This window comes from Gavia stellata, chromosome 5, assembly GCF_030936135.1.
Source record: "Gavia stellata isolate bGavSte3 chromosome 5, bGavSte3.hap2, whole genome shotgun sequence".
NCBI lineage: Eukaryota > Metazoa > Chordata > Aves > Gaviiformes > Gaviidae > Gavia > Gavia stellata.
In genome coordinates, this window is record NC_082598.1 from 53,673,119 (window position 1) to 53,691,999 (window position 18,881).

Genomic DNA, 18,881 nt, shown 5'->3' on the forward strand with positions numbered 1-18,881 from the left:
TTACAGCATACTTAAGATGAGACTTTCCTCCAAGACTCCTGAAATACTCCTGCACAACCCTCTCTGGTAAGGACAGATGGCTGCATTCAGAGCTTCATTGAAATGAGAGAATTTCCACAAGCATAAAACTGAAATAGTATAATGGGAAATCAGAACCTCAGTGTACACCATATTGTTAGCTTTAGTCCTGAATCACTATGCTTTTTGGGGAGAGGGGCATTAGATCTTAATTTTGATGCACTGCTAAATTAATTCCTTTTATGTTTAATGCATTTTTAGCTTACAAACCCCTCAGAAGTTGCATTTTCGCCTGCTAAAGGTAACAGTTTCTACAAGAACTCATAGCATATCCCCACTTCCTTGTCTACCTGTCAACTTCTACGACAGAGCAAAGAATGACCCTATTCTTTTTTCTAATCAAATGTATTTTATCTCTTTGCTGTTCTGGGTTTTGCTGTGATGGGTGGGTGGGTAAAAGTTTAAGGATATCTTTTATCATTTCTGAGAAATGTGATAAGAGGCAGACCAGACGCCTTCAAGGCAGTGCTAATGCAAGGGTGACTAATGAATGAGCATGAAAAACGGACACTTGTCAGCCAGGAATTAGATGTAAACCAGAAAGGAACAGAACAATGCAGCATTACTGTCAGGGAAAGATGGATTTCTGCCCTTGGTAGACCTTAAAGACTCTGTGCTCCTTCTAGTAACTCCAATGTCAACTTTCCTTCTATAACAAACAATGCAAAAAATGAGCAAGCTTTAAGAGCACAAAAAGAAAAACCACATTACTTTCTATGCAACTTTCATATTAACTATGCCCATTGAGAGAAGTACGTTTGGTGTGTGCTTTCCAAGAAATAAGGTTTTAAGAATGTGAAAAGACCTTCACAAGAAGTACATATTTCCGTATAGAAGATAGGTTGCTTTATATGTGTAAGTATATACAGGCATCCATATAAAACCAAACATGTCATAAGCAAAAAAGGTAATTAAAACACTGGGAAAAAAGGAAATATGGTTTGGTATTATTTCAACCATTATTAGAGGATCAATAGGTAGCCAGCTCTCCACTTCAAGTCTACCTCCTACCGTTGAGAGTGTTCTCAAGAGGCAAGGTTCAATGCTGTTTTAATTTTACCTAGCCCAATAAGAAATACCCAAACAGAAAAAGAATTGTAGAAGACGACTGGGAAAATGCCACTGATGTTCTACAAAATAAAGAAGGATCCACATGCTTGTGAAAACACATCTCACTGCATTTATTCCCAAACTTGGATGACTGATGCTGAGTTAGAGAAACGTGACTAATCTTGTAAAACTGGCCTGTTCCTCTTCCATCACTTTCCACGATGCAGGTGGAGTTGAGAGACACCTTTTTCTGCAAAAAAGGCACTAGAGACTGAATTGCAATTCTAAATGTAAGAAACCATGTGCTATCAGGCATACTTTGGCCTCTCTTTTCTGTTCACAGCTGAGTCTGCGACCTTTGTGCGGGGATCAATCACACTGGTGGGTAAGTAATGGAAAGGTTAGGTACAAAAAACTCCTTTTTTTTTCATTTTGTCCTTGTGTGGTTCCAGCTCTCTGTTGTTAATTAGATCAAACCAGATTTCCACTGAGACAGTCACAGGAGTGTCATCAGTCTGTAACCCAGGGGATCCCTCTGAAACCCCTATCAATTGCTTTTGTAAGTGTGGCATTTCGGTCTGCAGAGTCCCCGGCTGTATCAGCCGCATGCCGGGTGTTGATCAAAGCCTCCTGCCTCCTTCAGTGTGCTGCTGCTCATGGGATGCGATCGCGACTGGACAGGACTGCGCTCTCAGCCGGCCCAAGCATCAGCGGCTGGAGCTGAGGACAGAGGAAATCAGTCAACACCTCAAAACCCTGTCTTTATGCTCAGTACACAACTCTGTGCCACTCTTTCCTGCTCTGCAGGGGCTGTTTCACATCAGGACAGCCCTAAAGACAAATGCCATGGCACCACGAGGCTGCCCCAGCAACCTTCTCGGCCTGGAGAGGAACATCAGGAATGGTGGAGCTTCTCCCTTTCCAAAGATGCCTGGCAGCCCGCAGGCTTGGGCTGAGCTTGTCCGTAGTCCTCTGGCATCCCAGGGAGCAAGGCCTTGGGCTGCCATCCCACGCAGCCAAGAAGCAGCGTCACCTTTCACAGCCGAGCAGCTGATGGAGACTGAAGTAGGCTTCTTGGAGGTGCACAACATGTTTTGGGGATGCAGGCTGCTACATCCACTGACCTGAGGTATGGAATGAGGTGAAGAACACCCTTTGCTTGCCAGCCTACAATCTGCAAGACGCTTTGCCTGCGCCCAGGACCTTCTCTCCTTTTTTATTCCCTATGTATTTACAGCCTGAGTAAATGGGAAGTGCACAGCTGCCAGCCTCTCATTCTGCTGATGGGATCTCCAGCCAGCTGGGAATAACGCTGCACCCTGATGACTCCTCGGAGACTCACCGCCTGCACGTCTGCAGAAAAAACACTTTTTCCCTTCCTCTCTTCAGCTCTAAGCTAGTTCAGCCAGGTGCTGGTAAGACAAAACACTGTTTTGCAACTCAGCTTCCATGTGGGCTACACTTGCAATGAAGAACGACGCACTCAACACATTTGGTATTGATACAACTGTAAAAAATACAAGCAAGCAAACTTTATCAAGAATTCACTGAGTAGATGGGTTCCCAGGTGTGCATCAATTGCACTGTTCTCCTCCTCCTGTATTTTACTGATATTTCTTGGTTTTCTTTGTAAGCTTAACCTGCAAACTAACTTATAACCTTAATTCTATCCATTATTTTATTTGGTGATTGAAGATGGAATCCAAAGTTCTTGTTTTTCAAATGAATCTAAATGTAAAGTTCCAATGACCTAACCTCAACAGGTGCCTTTTTAGATGACAGATATACTAAAGGTACTAAAGATATACATTAGAAACATCAGGTGTACATTGCAATTCATACGTAGAATTGAATTTACAACACACTGAAACTCTAAATCAGAAAACAATTTGTATAAACGTGGTATTTTGTTGTTGTTGCTCTTCTGATACACTAATCTGACTCACACAACTGTCTGGTCACTACCAAAATATACACAAAATTTTGTTAACTTCCTGACTGCATCTGTGTTTCACCATCAGGCACTAAGCAGACTCCACTGAAAGACGATCATTTCTTAGCCATGACGGTGTAGGTTGGATATTCTCAAGGCTCCTACTGAGGGATTAAATTAATATAAATTCAGTAAAGGGGTTTCCTTTTGTTTTTTAAGCAACGCTAACAGTGAAGTCAAGTCCATCTTAATTTATGAAGTCTTAGCTCTTTATTACAAAGCAATGGGATTTCTATTTATTACTGTTCCAACTGCATCCTTAAGTTTGGGAGTTGGTCACGCCTATTAACTTGAGAAGCAGTACAGAAACATGACTGTCAGAAGCAAAATGAGAGTGGTAGTATCAAATATGTTAAATGCTCACTTAACTTCTCTGCTGCCCTTTCTGTGATGTGCCGTTCTCTCTTCAGTAATCTCAGCACAAGACCATGTGCCTCAGTTATCCCTTTATTAACTACAAGCAGCAGATATCGATTAGTAGCAACTTAAATGGTACACAAGGAAGGAATTAAGGTCCTATCTCTGCTAACTCTCATACACACTTATCAAAGTGCACAAAACACATTTTTGGGTTATTTTTTAATACTGCATATCCTGGACGTACCCTCCTATTAAAATTTTCAAGTGATGTCCTTCCCAGCTCTCTCTCCTTATCTCAACATCCACCCAGCTTTGTATCTATTGCAATGTGCTCTAATGCTTTGGTGGCTACAGGAGCATCTCCTCACAGCGTTGCTTGGATTAGGTGCGTGAAGAGAGGGAAGAAAGGCACTGCAGCAATGTAGCGCGGAGCATGGGCCCCAGCACTAAAAGGTGAGATAACCAAGTGTCAGTAAAGAATCTGTGGGGGTTTTTTTCATATCTGTTTCTTTGTACGACTGCATACCCTTTGTAAGTGGAGATAAACCATCAGGTGAACTAGTCTACCTTTCTGTACTGCATTTATCTTATCAGTATGCAGTATCTGACATGCATATATTAGCTGCATTCCTTTGAAAAAATGTCTGGGGGAAAAAAGGCTTTTAGATAAGTACATAGGAAACTCATACCAAATTATACAAGATTCACAAGCGCAGCACCTTACTACATCAGAGCTTTTTAAAATGACTTTTTTTTAAAAAATTCTGATTTTAGATAATGAGTAAAGGAAAAGAAGAGAATATCCACATTCATTACACCAAAAAAGATCAGGTAACAGAAATTACAGAGAAAGCTCCTATTTTCTTATAGGTTTTCAATAAATCCAAAATCAGGCAGCAGATTTAGGGCCTATATTATTTCTGTACTTTCTCAAGGACAGCCTGGGTTAACATCATGAAGTCAGTGATTCCACAGCAACACCAAACTGGAGCAAATGAAAAGTGAGGCTGCTTTATGCACACTGGCTTAAAGCAATTTGTCTTAGCTACCTCTTTATTGTCTGATCTAAAATTAGGTCAAATCCTGCAGCTATTGTTTAGTCTTTATCAGATGTATTTTCCAGTGGGTTTAACTCTACTCTTGATTACACAGGCTCAGGCCTCATTCATCCTTTTAACAGGAATTTTGCCCTGTTAGGTTTTATCTGTTCAACGACATCAGTCTTGTTACATAAAATTCACATTAAAACTTTATATTGGGCTTGGGTTTTTTTCAGCCAAAGATAAAGCTACCCAAACCCCCTCCTTCCTCCCTCTACAAAAGTAGCTTTTTTTTAATTGAGCAGAAAAACTGTATCAAAACATATTAGTGACTCCTAGTGCTCCTGACAGGATGTGCCTAGAATAAATAAGAAAAGTGTGAATAAACAGGAAATGCGTTTTAGCGCTTTCATAGGCCAATATCTCAGAAAATTGTATCTTTCCAGCTCCACCAGATATACATTAGGTGTCCCTACTTTGTCGGTTACTGAGATATGTAGTATGGCAAAGTGAAAATTAATCCCAACAAATCTGCTAGTTTAAGAGGACGAAATGCTCAGCTCTGTCCTCATGGGGAGACCAACGCCTCAGGAAGATGAATTCCATGAAACAGGAAAAAAGCTGAAAATAATGATGCTTCTATCACCTATTGTTTCTCCTCGTTTTCAGAAAGAGACTGCACAGAAGGGAGTGATTTCCTAGCATATTCGTGGTCCTGGACTGCAATGGCGAGACACCGTTAAATGCCCTGAACACTTAGAGAAGCCAGGATGTTGGCTTTAGACTCAGACTCTTTTCCTGTTTATATTGCTAGCATGGGCAGCCTTTGAAAACCAGCAGCATCTCCACTCCATGTTTATAGATTACTGCCTTCCTGAATAACTGAAGCTCTTGGCCGGAGCAATGTTGCAATTGATTTTCACAGAGAACTTTCATTGACTAGGTTGTTATGTAGTTTCTGACACATGCCTGACCCTGCATTAAACAAATACAAGCTGCTTTTCCAGGATGCACATTTTTCACACTTTTCAAATTACTTTTCAGTTAATTCTATTACACGCTCAGTGAACAGAGATGTTGCATGCTATTTTTTTTGTTTGTTTTAATGGAGTGCAGCTCCAGCCCTTGAGAGGACACAATAATTCCAGAATAAGACCGGTGGGCATAAGGGAGAAAAGAGAGAAAGAGGAGAAGGAGAAAAGAAGGAGGAGAAGGAGAAAGAGGATGCGCAGGAGAAAGCAGAGGGAGAGGGACAAGGAGAGAAGCTTTTCTTAAAGTGCTAGGTATGGCTAGTTATGTTACAGTTGTACCTGTCAAGATGAAATCACCAGGTTCAGGTATTAAAATAAATAATAATATAACTTAGGCAGATCACTTTACATGCTCCATTTACCCCTCACCTTTCCCAAAGGTGTCAGTGCTTACTTTTTGTACCAATTAAAAGTGAAGACTGCATTGGTGACAAACGTGCAACTATAGCTGCAGACAGAGCTGGAGAGATGGACTCTTCTGTCCCTCTTAAATTTTGCACATCCTTGATTTTCTGGATTAATAAATACTGCATGGACCCTACCTTGCATCCCAGTCTCATGGCGCATTGCGTAACCATCAGAAGACTTACCATCTGTGTTTAAAGTTTATTAGGCAACAACTGTTGTATTGCCAGTACACATTCAGTCCTCTGAAGTCAAGGCTGTGAATATAGACGAGTATCGGTGTATCTGAGTCCACAGTTTAAAACAGTGATCTTGTAGACCAAATGGCATCACAAAGTAAGGCATATACCCCTCATCATACGTCTGAGTTCCTAAAAAAAATAGTCCTGAGTTACCTGAGAAATTTATAGACATCTGTGAAATCGGAAATGGACAATTTTGCAGAGAATGTGGTTTTGCTGCTGTTTGGAAATCTGCAGTTTGAAGGCTTAACACTTCAACCCTTAATCCCAAGCAGTCTAAGTGACCTGCCTGCGTCACAGTTGCCCAAGAACCCCAAATTCAGTACAAAGAGGTTAAAAAAACTTCAGTAAAATAAAAAGCCATGTTTGAGTTACAGGCACATAAAACTCCCTGGAATTTATTTAATCAGACTGTTCTAAAAAAACCCACCAAGACTCTAGAAAAATCTCTGAACTGATTGTTGCTCTTTCTCCAAAATACGGTAAGAAAAAGAAGCAAACTATGTTATGAGCGCCTTCTATAGAAATTTGGACACCTGGGAAAAAATGTCAATTGATATAAAATAACTTGCATACACATACAATGATTATGTGTTATATAGAAATTAAGTGCATAGGTATGGCAGTACACAAAAGTTACTTAACCATCAAGTGAAATGCACTCAGACTTCTAAACTGCGTTAATTTAATGGTCATCTGTCAAGGGCTAACTGGCAGGACATGAAAATCTACTTAATGAGTTAGTTTAGGAGTCATAATCTACAAAACCTGTTCAAACACTGCTAAGCCTCTCTAAAGTGCTGACTGCTTAGAAGAAAAAAAATTTGAAATCACCCTCTTTTGTTTCAGTGCAGAAAAAGAAAATCCTCAAACTCTTGAAAAGTTTCCTGCCATGGGAAAGCACTATGCACATATGTAATGGCATTTCTAATTTTGCAGGAAGACTGTCCGTACAAAAATTTTAATTCCCCTTAACCCTGGGGAAATTCTTCTCTGAGGCTAGTCCTGTACTCAGAAGTACAGGCCCTCTATTTCCAGTCAGCTACTTGGACTAAAAGCATTTAAAAATGGCTATTTAAATTGAACCTCCAAGATTTGTATCTGGCTGTTTACACAGAGGGTAACTTCTCTTTGAGGATTTAACCACATAATACTTTCGCAAGAACAAAAGGAGCTCTAATGGAGAGTTTTAAATGACAGAGAGTCCTTCCTCTAACGTGTCTGTGAAAAGCTTTATTTAGCTGGAAGAATTCTCTTTTCTCATAAATTGTTAGGCACAGTACAGGAAATATAAGTACACTGCAAACCCAGCTTCTAATGACCTTTTCTCATAAAATGTGTTTTTGCTGAGGTGAAAACAACTGAAGAGATACAATTCTGGATGATATATTTTGTTCCCATTATACAAAACAGGATTTCATCATGTGAAAGAGAAATGGGAGTCCCCAGTGTGACTACTCTATTACAAAGAAAAGCACCTCTTTGAAAATTAATGAACATTAAATATTTGTACGGTCAAATGAAGATCTGTTTTCAGGGAACTGGTTGCCCTGTGTTCTTGGGGTCTAAGCTGGGAATGGTTCAAAATAAATACTGAGGTTAGTAGCCACGAATAACAATGATAAAATATTAGGGTTCAGATGACCACTTTCAATCTCGTATTACCGATCTGATTACATGATATGCTAAACACACAATTTTTCTTCATTAAGGAACAACAGCTTTATTATGTGATTGCAGAGATACGTATTTTCAGCTTTGCAGAAAAGGACCTGGGGTTCCTGGTGGACACCAAGTTGACCATGAGCCAGCACTGTGCACTTGAGACAAAGAAAGCTAATGGTATCCTGGGCTGCATTAGATAAAAAGTATTGTCAGCCAGTCAAGGGAGGGGATCCTTCCCCTGTATTCAGCACTGATGAGGCCACACCTGGAGTACTGGGTCCAGTTCTGGGCTCCCCAGTTCAAGAGAGACATGGACATACTGGAGACAGTCCAGCAAAGGACCACAAAGACGACTAGCATCTCTCCTACAAGGAAAGGCTCAGAGAGCTGGGACTGTTTATCTGGAGAAGAGAAGGATCAGGGGGATCTCATCCATGTGTACAAATACCTGAAGAGAGGGTACAAAGAGGACAGAGCTGTGCTCTTTTCAGTGGTGTCCAGTGACAGGACCAGAAGCAACAGGCATAAACTGAAACACAGGAGGTTCCCTCTGAACATCAGGGAACACTTCTTCACTGTGAGGGTGACTGAGCACTGGCACAGGTTGCCCTGAGAGGTGGTGGGGTCTCCCTCTCTGGAGATACTCAAAAGTCATCTGGATATGGTCCTGGGCAACTGGCTGTAGCTGGCCCTGCTTGAGCAGGTGGGTTTGACCAGATGACCTCCAGAAGTCCCTTCCAACCTCAACCATTCTGTGATTCTGTGAAAGCAACAGCTGTCACCTAATTTCATAGCTTTCTTTGGTAATATTCCTACTCATTATCTTCAAACACTTTTCTTGAGACATGTAACTGTTGTACTCAAGAAATATTGGTTTTGATGCTTTCCCCCCACATGAAAGAGAAGAATGAGATTTTGCTCTTAAGAACAGGATAAACTGAAATTCTTACGAATGCTTCTGAAGGCCTTAATTTTAGTATGCATCCATATCTGCAGAAAATACAAAGCCTAACTGGCTGGAAACAAAATCTGCCTCCTGAACGGCAGAGACTCCACTTTTCCTCATCCAAACACCATCAACTCAACACGCAGATTGAAGATACTCACATGCAATGCGGACGTAGGCTTTCCGGCTCTTGGTGGTGCCTGCAGAGCTCCAGGCAACGCACTGGCACCAGTAATCTTCGGGCCCAAAGAGCTCCTCGACTTGCTGGCGGGAAATCTCAATGCTTACCTCTCGGACAATCAGACCTGTCAGGGTACAAGTAACACAGGTCAATGTTACGCTTACAGATAGAAAGAAAGAAGTTTAGGAACAGAAGTCTGCTTGCAAAGTTGTTGTGACATCGTACAGCTCTCTACTCAGCAACATGGACTGTCATAAGGATGTGAAGGAAAAAAGCAACACTTTATCTGCATAATAAAAGAAGTGGGTGAACGAAAAACTAATCACTGCAATTTTGACTTCTCTCACTACCTAATCCATATATGTTAGACAAATAAGAGGAACAGCACCTCAGCTGATATAAATTGTATAATTGTCAAATTGTATAATTGATATAAATTGTACCATGTCCCTAAGACAATTTACATCAAGTGACGCTCCAGCCCAGTTTTATTTTCATACGAATATCGTAAGACCACAGTCATTCAATTTATACGACTCCCTTAGCCCTCCTGTATTTCATCTCCTTTTGCTAGACAGGTAACAGCACACAGAGAAGACCTGTTCACTCTGACACTGAACTGCCCAGGAAATTGGATTTACCATTGTAGAAAATGTCCCACTACTCTGTAATGATGGGCATATGTGCTGCAGTATGGTTATCGCAAGCTGCCAGTTTGGGGACTATTGCTGTCATATATACTGCAGATACTGCGGTATTTTTTTAGGTGATTTTATGATACAGTGCAATACACTTCAGTGCCTGATGGTCTCCCTGGCCCTGCCCTCCATAATGCATCTCAGCCCAACCCCCCCCAAACCCACAGTCGCACCAACGATGAGAGTGACCCACTCGCTGTCCTTCCAAGCAGACCAATGTTTGCCCACATTTCCCACGCAGTGCTCTCCATTGGGAAGCCATTTTGCTTCTTCTAAGTGCAAGGAAATATTGTGGTGTCTCAGACACCACTTCAAGGATCGCTGGTAATGTGTTGATCCTCTAACAACAACCACTATGTTTCAGAATGACACAACCCCTTTCTGTGCCTCAAAATGCACTGCCTGGTTAAAATGCTCTTAATTCCAGCCAAAATTCTGGTTGGGGGTGGGAGAGAGTGCTTACACCTCTTGTCAGCATATTTGGTCTTTGTTGCCAATGCCAAAGTATCAACAAACTTCTAACGTGTGTCTGCCTGTAGAAAACACCATTGCCATTTCAAATATGCACTCTTGCAAACAGCCTCGAATATATAAATTCACATACGAATATTTTGTGTAGCGGGACTCATTTGCTTTTTCCTGCCAGAATTGCCAGGAAACTCAGCTGAAAGATCCTTGGATCACAGTGTGCACAGTTTGTCCCCATCACCAAACACCAAAGGGCACGTCCTTCTGCTGAGCACAGACTTGAGCCCGTGGAGGCCAGCTACCCTCAGCCTCCTGCCACACGGCTTACAAGGCGATATTCATAACGTCAATGTTCCCAGTTGTGCAGCACAGCGCGTTCCTCAAGCGCTGGAAACCAGGCCAGCCCTTTGATTTGCCTCCAGCCTCACAGAGGCTCCATTCAGGGAGCCAACGATTAATTACTGTTTGTACACACTTGTGCACTGTCATTGAGGCTGCATGCTGTTTGCATCCAAAACTTGGTTAACAACAGCAGAAAGGAATTCATGCATGTAATACCATAGACTTCTCTGGTGGGAATGCCTTCTAATGAGATGCATTTTCCTGCTAGAGACTTTCACAGCCTAGCTCCCTTTTTATTTCATTATCCTTGACATCTTTAGCCATTGAATAATCAGCTACTTTGGGGGAAACACTTAATAGCTTTCCTCCTTGAAATGAAACATTCAAAATATGGCAACTGCACTCCAAAGAATGGAAATCAAAGCAGTGTATGGGCATTTGATATGCAGTGAACACTGTGTTATAACCTTGTTCTGCTTTGATGAGCTAATTTGGCTCCAAAAGGGGTCTGAGGGATAGCTTTTGTCCTGTTGAGAAGAGCATGAAGAGGGTGGGGAGGGAGCATGTACATTACATGCATAAAAATGGTTATATCTTCCCAGTGCAACTGCCGCTAGCCTAGAGATTACGTCAGTTCATTCCCAGTTTTTACAGCACTAGCCCAGGGAGCCTCTGAAGGTTAGGTTACAATATTATGTTTTTATAATAAGTCTGACTATGACAGAGCTTGATGGAGCAGTGAACTTTGTTACCCGAGGGCTAAAGGAAGCAGGCTCATAATGACGGTGCTGGTTAATAATGATTATGAAATAGTCTTAACATTCAGGACACAAATGCCGTTTTCTGATAGTCTGTTGAAGATACAAAACCATACGATAAATAGCTCCCACTGAATGCACCAGCAGAACTTTTTATCTCTGACTTCCTGAGATACTTTCTAATTCAAAATAACAAGCTACTCCAGGTAATGTCTTTTGGGACAGCCATGAAGTACTGATAGGTTTCAGGTTATTCAAAGTAATTCAGCCTTTGATCTTTGAGTAATATCAACAGTTGTGCCATGACCAAAGGGATGCACACCTTCTTTAAATACCAAATAGATGCCACTTCTTTGTGCTTACAAGCAAAAAATATCATTGTGTCTTTGTCTCTAAGGTAAACTATTTTTCCTAGAGATCAAACTGTATCAAACCAGTTGGTGATGCCATGAGATCATCTGGGATGTAAGGATCCATGGCTAGAACTCGAAGCTGATTCAACCACTCTTTCCCAGAATCGCCTTTTGGCACCTCATTGCACAAACAGCCACATCGGTTTAGAAGAAACATCTCACCAGCTGAAATCACCCAGCCTCAGACTCTGGGGCAAGCGCAGAGGGATGCGTTTCCCTTGTTGTACCAACTCGCAATCCTACTCTTCAACGTAACCTCTAATAGAGAATCATTTTCTAGGCTGGATTACAAAAACTGCAATTTGCTGAGATACCTCAGACAGCAACTGTCTTGTTACAGCTGACATACTGCTGTACATCAGATTGCACAGAGGAGCAGGTACAGTCTGGCTGCTTTCATTCAGGAGTGTATCACTTATCCACCTCACATGGGCACCAAGTGCAGGACAACCCTGGTACGATGACTTCAGAGATCTTCATCTTATCCCTGTTGAAGCTGCTTCTGCTTCTACATCAAAGAACAGTAGCTGGAGTCATAAGGAAAAAAGAAAAAAGCCAAACAACCTATGTCTCAGTATTTCCAGACAATGTGATGTGCTATGCCTGTAGTTCAGGCAACTTGTTTATCGAATTATTTGATTATAGGTGAATGCACAACCTCTGAGTGCAAAATTGGAAGTCCCTTTATAAAATGAGTCCCTATAATTTGCCTAAATATATTTAGGACAAAACAGATTAAGACATTAGCAGTGATTTATGCAGCATATAACCTACCTGGTATTGGCCAATTCCATTTTGCCACAGTGCTAAGTAACAAAATGTCACCCTCTCACAGAGAATATCTTCTCTACCTTACCTTCTTTATTACAAATATATTGAATTTTTCAGTCTAGTTCCTCATATGGCTAAGCTATACAGCAGGTGAAGATATACAGCACAAACGTTTTCTTACAACACTGGAGTAAGCTGCCCATTTCCAGAATTAATATAATCACATAGATGGTGGCACAATCCACAAGAAGTCAGGATCTTCCTATTTTAAAGCAATGCAATAACAAACACAGCTGAAGGGAGATAACAGAACTGTGGGCAGCTAGAATGCTCGACAGGTCTCTTCTAATGCGTATAAATCCATAAACAACATCTATATAGTATTTCTAACTCATACTCTCTCTGCGGTGAATAGCTAGAATATGACAGGGAAAAGCATGTGCTTGCACTCTCCAAACTTGATTTGCATTCAACAAAGTGAGAACTGTTTCTGTAGCCTCTTGCAGCCCATCTGGATCTTGGGTATGAAGACAGATATGTGAAGATATTGGGTCTAATTATCACCACCCTATTTCTGGCAACAAGAAGATTGTGAAGAGAGGAGCTTTAAAATGAAAATGCAGATTATCAAAGTAATTTAAAGCAATTCTCCAAAATATACGGAAATTGTATCTTAAGATTGTTCACTGAAAAAACCACAGATCCTTAAAAATACATCCCCAGGTTGCTGGGTTCTTTCTGCACAAGCATTTCTTTTCTGATCTCGGTGAGTAACTGCAGCATTCCCAAGAGACAAGCAATGTTAGAAGTTTTACAACCTGATTACAAGGAAGTAAAAAAAAATCTCAGGAAAACACAAGCCCAAAAATATTTGCTGTCCTCTCTCGGTCCTGAGTATACAGATCTGTATCTGCTGGGTTATAAAAGATGTCACAGAGGTTGCTCAAGGCTGGGGCTATTTATACACACAGATCAGTCAGATTTAATACATTTAGCTAAACCTGGCACCAGAAAAAGACATTACATTGGTGGAATTTCCCTAAAGAGAGGCCCAAAACCCTGTAGCTGTTAGGAGACTAAATAAACCGGTCTAAGATATCCTTTTACCCCTAAGAGTTTTTTGTCCAGTTGAGGGCAGAGGATGGCTTACAAGAAGGCTCAGGGCGTTTGGCATAATCAGTCTGCAGCTATGTCCCAGTCCCATGAATTAAATAGGTTCTTCACGAGTGACAATTTTACATGTTTAGTAGCACAGCATACACAATAATTCGTTTCAATAAAATAAATGTATCTCTGGGACTAATACAACTCGGGCTCTAAAGAGGAGTAGGAAGGAACCAGAACTTTATTTATTTCTGTATTTGCACGTTAATGAGGGATTAAGGAGTGGAGAGAGGCAGAAGGCGGAGGGAGCCTTGCTCAGTCTGCCTACTGCTACTGTGTGCAGCCGAATGAGCACAGGGGAGAGGCACTGGCTGATGGTATATATCGAAATAAAATTACTACCCCTCCTGGAGCAACAGGAAGCATGAAGAGGGAATTGTGCCTTATATACAGGGTCTTTTATTATAAACTGTATCCTAGAAACACAATCAAGCAAAGACACACTTCATTCACACAGTCCCCAAGCACTTAACTTAGCTGGCTGTACAAACTGCGAGGTAGATTATCCGGTCTTCCGAGGCAGAAATGTTATCTTTTTTAATGCATGCAAATGTAATGTAATTGTATGATATTATGGTAGATTATTAGTAACTGCAATAATAACTCATGGGTTCCATATTGCACCCGCCGAAGTAATTGGCAAATTTCCCAATGATTTTAATAGGAGCAGATTTGCCAATCAGACTCATTTCTTTCTAGAGGGAAACAAACATGTCTTACAAGGTTCTGCAACTGAATATGACTGCTCAAGACAAAAAGTGATCACTGTAGATGTCTGAAAACAGATGATTATTATCAATTAATCAAATGTAATTATCCAGCCTGGAGTCAGTCCAGGTCACCGAGTTAGTATCTACACCTCACTGGGCATCGTTCTGCCAAGAAATTATTTTGACCTATTTTAGCTGCCATAAATGTTTGGCATTTGATATTAACACCCCGCATGTGTAAAAATATTCCTCAGGACTTTGATAGAGCAATTTTTGTGGAAGTATCATATTGGCATGTGTTTCACCCTCTGGCACAACACTAAACAGGAGTTATTTAGCTGCAAGACTGAACTGCACTCACAAACTCTAAGAAACTGCATGGATAATTTGTTTATTTTCTCTGTAAGTAGAAGTTCAAACAATTTCTATGCTTTTGTGCTTTCATTTGCCCAAAAGGTATTTCATTAATTAGTAATCACATACGCCATAGAACACATTTCTCAAGGAGATGGAACTTTATGACCTACTGGTCTGGAAAAAGACATTACTGTAATACATGCATATAGATTGCAGGTGTATCACAGCCACTGTAAATAAGTATGGAAATACAGCCCGTCTTCCTGCAGGTAACTCGCAACCCTTTACAAGTTCAATTTCTTGAAATCAGTACTCAGAGCACCCTCCCAAACCTGACGTTCGGTGCTGTCAGCTCCCTCCCTGCTTAGACAGGCACAGACTCCCCCGATTGCATGCACCCCCAAACCTCCCTTCCTGCTGCGCGGTGGGGACAGAGGGCAGGGACGGTGTTTCCTGACGACGAAAAAGAGGCTTTGGGGAGTCAGCAGCAAAACAGCTCTGGGGTAGGGGGATTCCTCTGCACATCCATGCAACACATGCTGCTATAGAATCAAATTATACGGCATGTAACTTAGAAAACCACGGTGCGTCCCCATTCAGATCCTCAACCTAGACATAGAGAAAAATGCGGTGGCTTGCTCAGTCTTCAAATAAACCAGTGCCAGTCTGAAGCAGTCCATACTTTCTGACAGTTCCTTTTCCTATTTATTAGGAGTAGGACAGTGAAGGAATACTTTATGAATTTTGCTCAGTCAGCACAGATTTGAATGCCATAAGTATACATACTTTTTAATGCAAGACAAGGGTGCAAGGAGGATCCTGATACCAAAAAAAGAAAACAGGAGTTTTGCAATAATTTCAGGAGGGGCTGGATTATCTCCACAGTATTTGGCAAAAAGGATGAAAGCATTTTCAGTTCTCATAGTTCCCATCTGTCTTACACTTCATACAAAGCTTCATCCAAAAATCCTTAAAACAGCTTCACATTTTTTGCTTCATGAAAGTGGCCAAGACCATACACCAAAGTGGCATGACAGTAAACAGACTTAATAAAAGGTAAACAGATTGCTTTCTCATTATGCAGTCCTTTGTCATTAGATTGTTCTCTGATGGTAAAACTTAAGTGACCAAAGCCAAGAATCGTGATCTTTGTACTTACCAATAGTCCAGAATGACCTGTCCGATTTATTTAATCGCTCATCACAGGTGCTATAAACAACCTGTCTCTGTAGCAGAAGGCTGATCACTTTACTTGGTGATATAACCTTTTTACAAAGGTAAAAATAAAATCAGTGCTATGTCAGAATTGAAATTTATTTACCCTCTTGCAGAGATAGATTCCTCGCAGTAAGAGAGTTATTCCGCTCAAATATATCAGAGTACTTAAGCTATGGAATTTGGTGTTTAAAAAATGAATAAATAGGCTATGCACAAGAAAAATGGCTTCAAATATTAAAGTTCTTGCTGAGAAAAATGTACTCTGTGCATCCTAATGGGACAGAGATGATTGCGTAACAGCAATACTTTGCTATAGCTTATTTTCTATATAGAGTATCTGTAATCTTAAAAAAAGATAGATAGACAGATAGATATCTAGAGATAGTTTAAAAGAGCAAACAGCTTTAACACCCAGTAATCCTTCACGCTGTGATTGCATGCACCTGGTTTTGCCTCAATACTGCTTTTCTGTAAATTGTGGCTGGCTGGTGATATGAAATGACTGCATGAAGATCACAAACAATTTTCCACAAATATTAGTTTAAATATTTCAATTAAAGGCTTCCAGCTATTTTGCTGTCTTCATAACCTTCTCTTTAAGAAACAGATACATTCTTAACTCAAATTAATACAGATGAAGGCAACAGCCTAATAAAGTCAAGTTTGCCTTAAAACCAATGTCAAGTTTGCATCAGTTAGCTATGGTATCTAATTATCAGCTAATGGTAGTGAGTTAAGCTAAAATCCAAGCTCCCCTACTATTTTTTAACTGACTTACACAAAAATTACAAAGGGCTGTCTTCAGAGGGATTTTACTTTGAACTGGAATTAAAGAACACGCATTCTGTTTGGGTTTTATTTTCTTTTAGTGAAAACAAGGTCTTTTTGTTCTTTTCCCATTAACGTCTGAAGGACCAAGTTGTGTAAGATGCAGGGAAGATTTAAAAACTTAGTTCTTGAATGCTGGTGGAAAACAAACCACGTGTTCTGGTCCCTGCCAGCGCGGTGGAGGTGGGCAGTACAGCCCTGTGGGCTTGTCCCTTGGGGAAGATAAAATAGCCCCTCTGCTATCTCCTCCCCTGGCCAACCTCGGCAGCTGATTGCTTAACATCAGCCTTGAACTATTGCTGTTTAATACCTTAGAACAGCATTAGATTGCTTGTTCTCAGCCTATAAACAGTTCAGAGACAAAGGAAAAACACCTCCCCCCTTTTTTTAATGGAGGCTATTTTCTGGTTGACGTCATTTTATGTTAATATGCACAAATTGCTCCAAAATGTGTTGTTCTCTTCCACATGTAACAATGTGTGCCTATTGTTGCTGCTTTCTTTTTTCCTTTTTCCTGGTACAAAAGTAATAATCATGCTCCGGTGTAGCAGGACTCCAAAGAAAACCTCACTACAAGCATATATTTACCTTCAACCATTGGCCTCATCATTTCTGAACTCACAGAGGCTGAAGTCTAGGAGCAGAAACAAATGTGAGTTGAAGCATCTTGACCCAAGCCATCCCGACACTAAGCAACTCTGAGCGGCGGTACCCGAGCAATTCTCTGCCAGGCTGGTGGTACTTACAGGGAGCAGGAAGAAGAGAGGTCATCTGCATAGGAAAGCATGAGTATGAGCTCTTAGCGGCTCCAGCTTTTGGGTCAAAGCCCAATCTTCCCTTCTTTTGGTTGAGGCACGTGCAGCCGAGAGATGGTGGGGTTTTTTCAAGGGCCAGGAAAAAAAACATGCCAATGGTTCATGTTTTACTTAAAGCTGCAGTTGAGACTTCACAAAGAAAATCTGTGCACTTTTTATTTCTGGTTCAGAGGATTTACATGCTCTTTCTAATGATCTGGGCCTTCAGCAGTGGGTAATGCTTCCCAGTCCCCAGCTTAGTGCTCATGCAAAATTGAAGCACTTTTGAGGCAGTTTAGAGCCTACAGATGAATCTCAATGTGCAGGCAAAAAGGAATAATGGTTGTTTAGCACTTCACTAGAAGAAGCCGAGGAAATTATGAAAAAAAAATAAAAAAAGCTATTGAACTTCAAACATCTGGGAAGCCAACCAAGAGCATCTGAATTTTGAACAGCGTGTTTACTTTGCATAGTGGAGGAGGGGTAGGGAAATGAACAATAAATGGGTTTGTGTGTAAATTTTTATATAAAAATATACACCAAGTTGTTTATGTTATTGCCTTATTGACATATACATATATATAATTCTATATATTTTTTATATAATATATAAAATATATATCTGCACACGTACTTATGTACCACACCCACTCCGCATGGTTTTGAGAAGCAGAGACAACGTGAAAATGCCTTATTTCTGCGAACTTGATGCAATGACACAGTTCAGTGGCTGGTGCAGCTATTGTGGGAACAAGGACAGTCGCAATGTGACACAAGGGGTCACTCGGGAGCCTTCCTCAGCAGTTGTTTTCCTATTTTTCAGTCCAGGATGTGCAGGAACAGCAGGTTGGGGGAGAAGTGTGAAAGTCCCACTGTTTTTTGCCATTGTTGTTCTGCACGCTAGGCATGCCATTTCACAGCCGATTTAGGTATCTTGAAAAAAAATTAAAAAGAAAAAAGAAAAAGGCAAGCAGCTGCTATCAAAGCAGCTTTGTCCCATGGACTGCGAAGTGTAGTGACTTTCACCAGACGGAGATGAAGCTCTAGGAATTTACTGTCTGCTCCCCCATCCAGCGTGTTTTCAGGGCTGTGCCAGGGCAGCAGTCAAAACACCAGCTCCTAAACACCAGGAGATTTTTCTTAGTTTGTAGCAAATAAAAGAATCGCAGGAAGGTGTGCGAAAAGGCAGCTTGGTCATCACAGAAGTCATTTGGTGTGTACATGTTTCCGGATACAGCACAGCTCACGATCCCTGTCAGCTACAGCGAGGCACCAGGGATGTGAGCAAGTTGCTCTGCAGATCCATGCGACTTTGACATGAAAAAAGACCTTTTTAATCATGTAAGTAAATGGTGTCAATAGTATCCTT

At 41.0% G+C, this 18,881-nt stretch overlaps 1 protein-coding gene across 1 annotated transcript in view; it reads right to left on the reverse strand.

Moving 5' to 3' along the window:
* The window catches only part of UNC5C (unc-5 netrin receptor C), a 258,259-nt gene that overhangs the window by 64,003 nt on the left and 175,375 nt on the right, over nt 1–18,881 (reverse strand). The window contains exon 3 of the mRNA XM_059817715.1: nt 8,972–9,115. Within this exon, the coding sequence (XP_059673698.1) occupies nt 8,972–9,115 (144 nt within the window). The remainder of the gene's footprint in view (nt 1–8,971; nt 9,116–18,881) is intronic.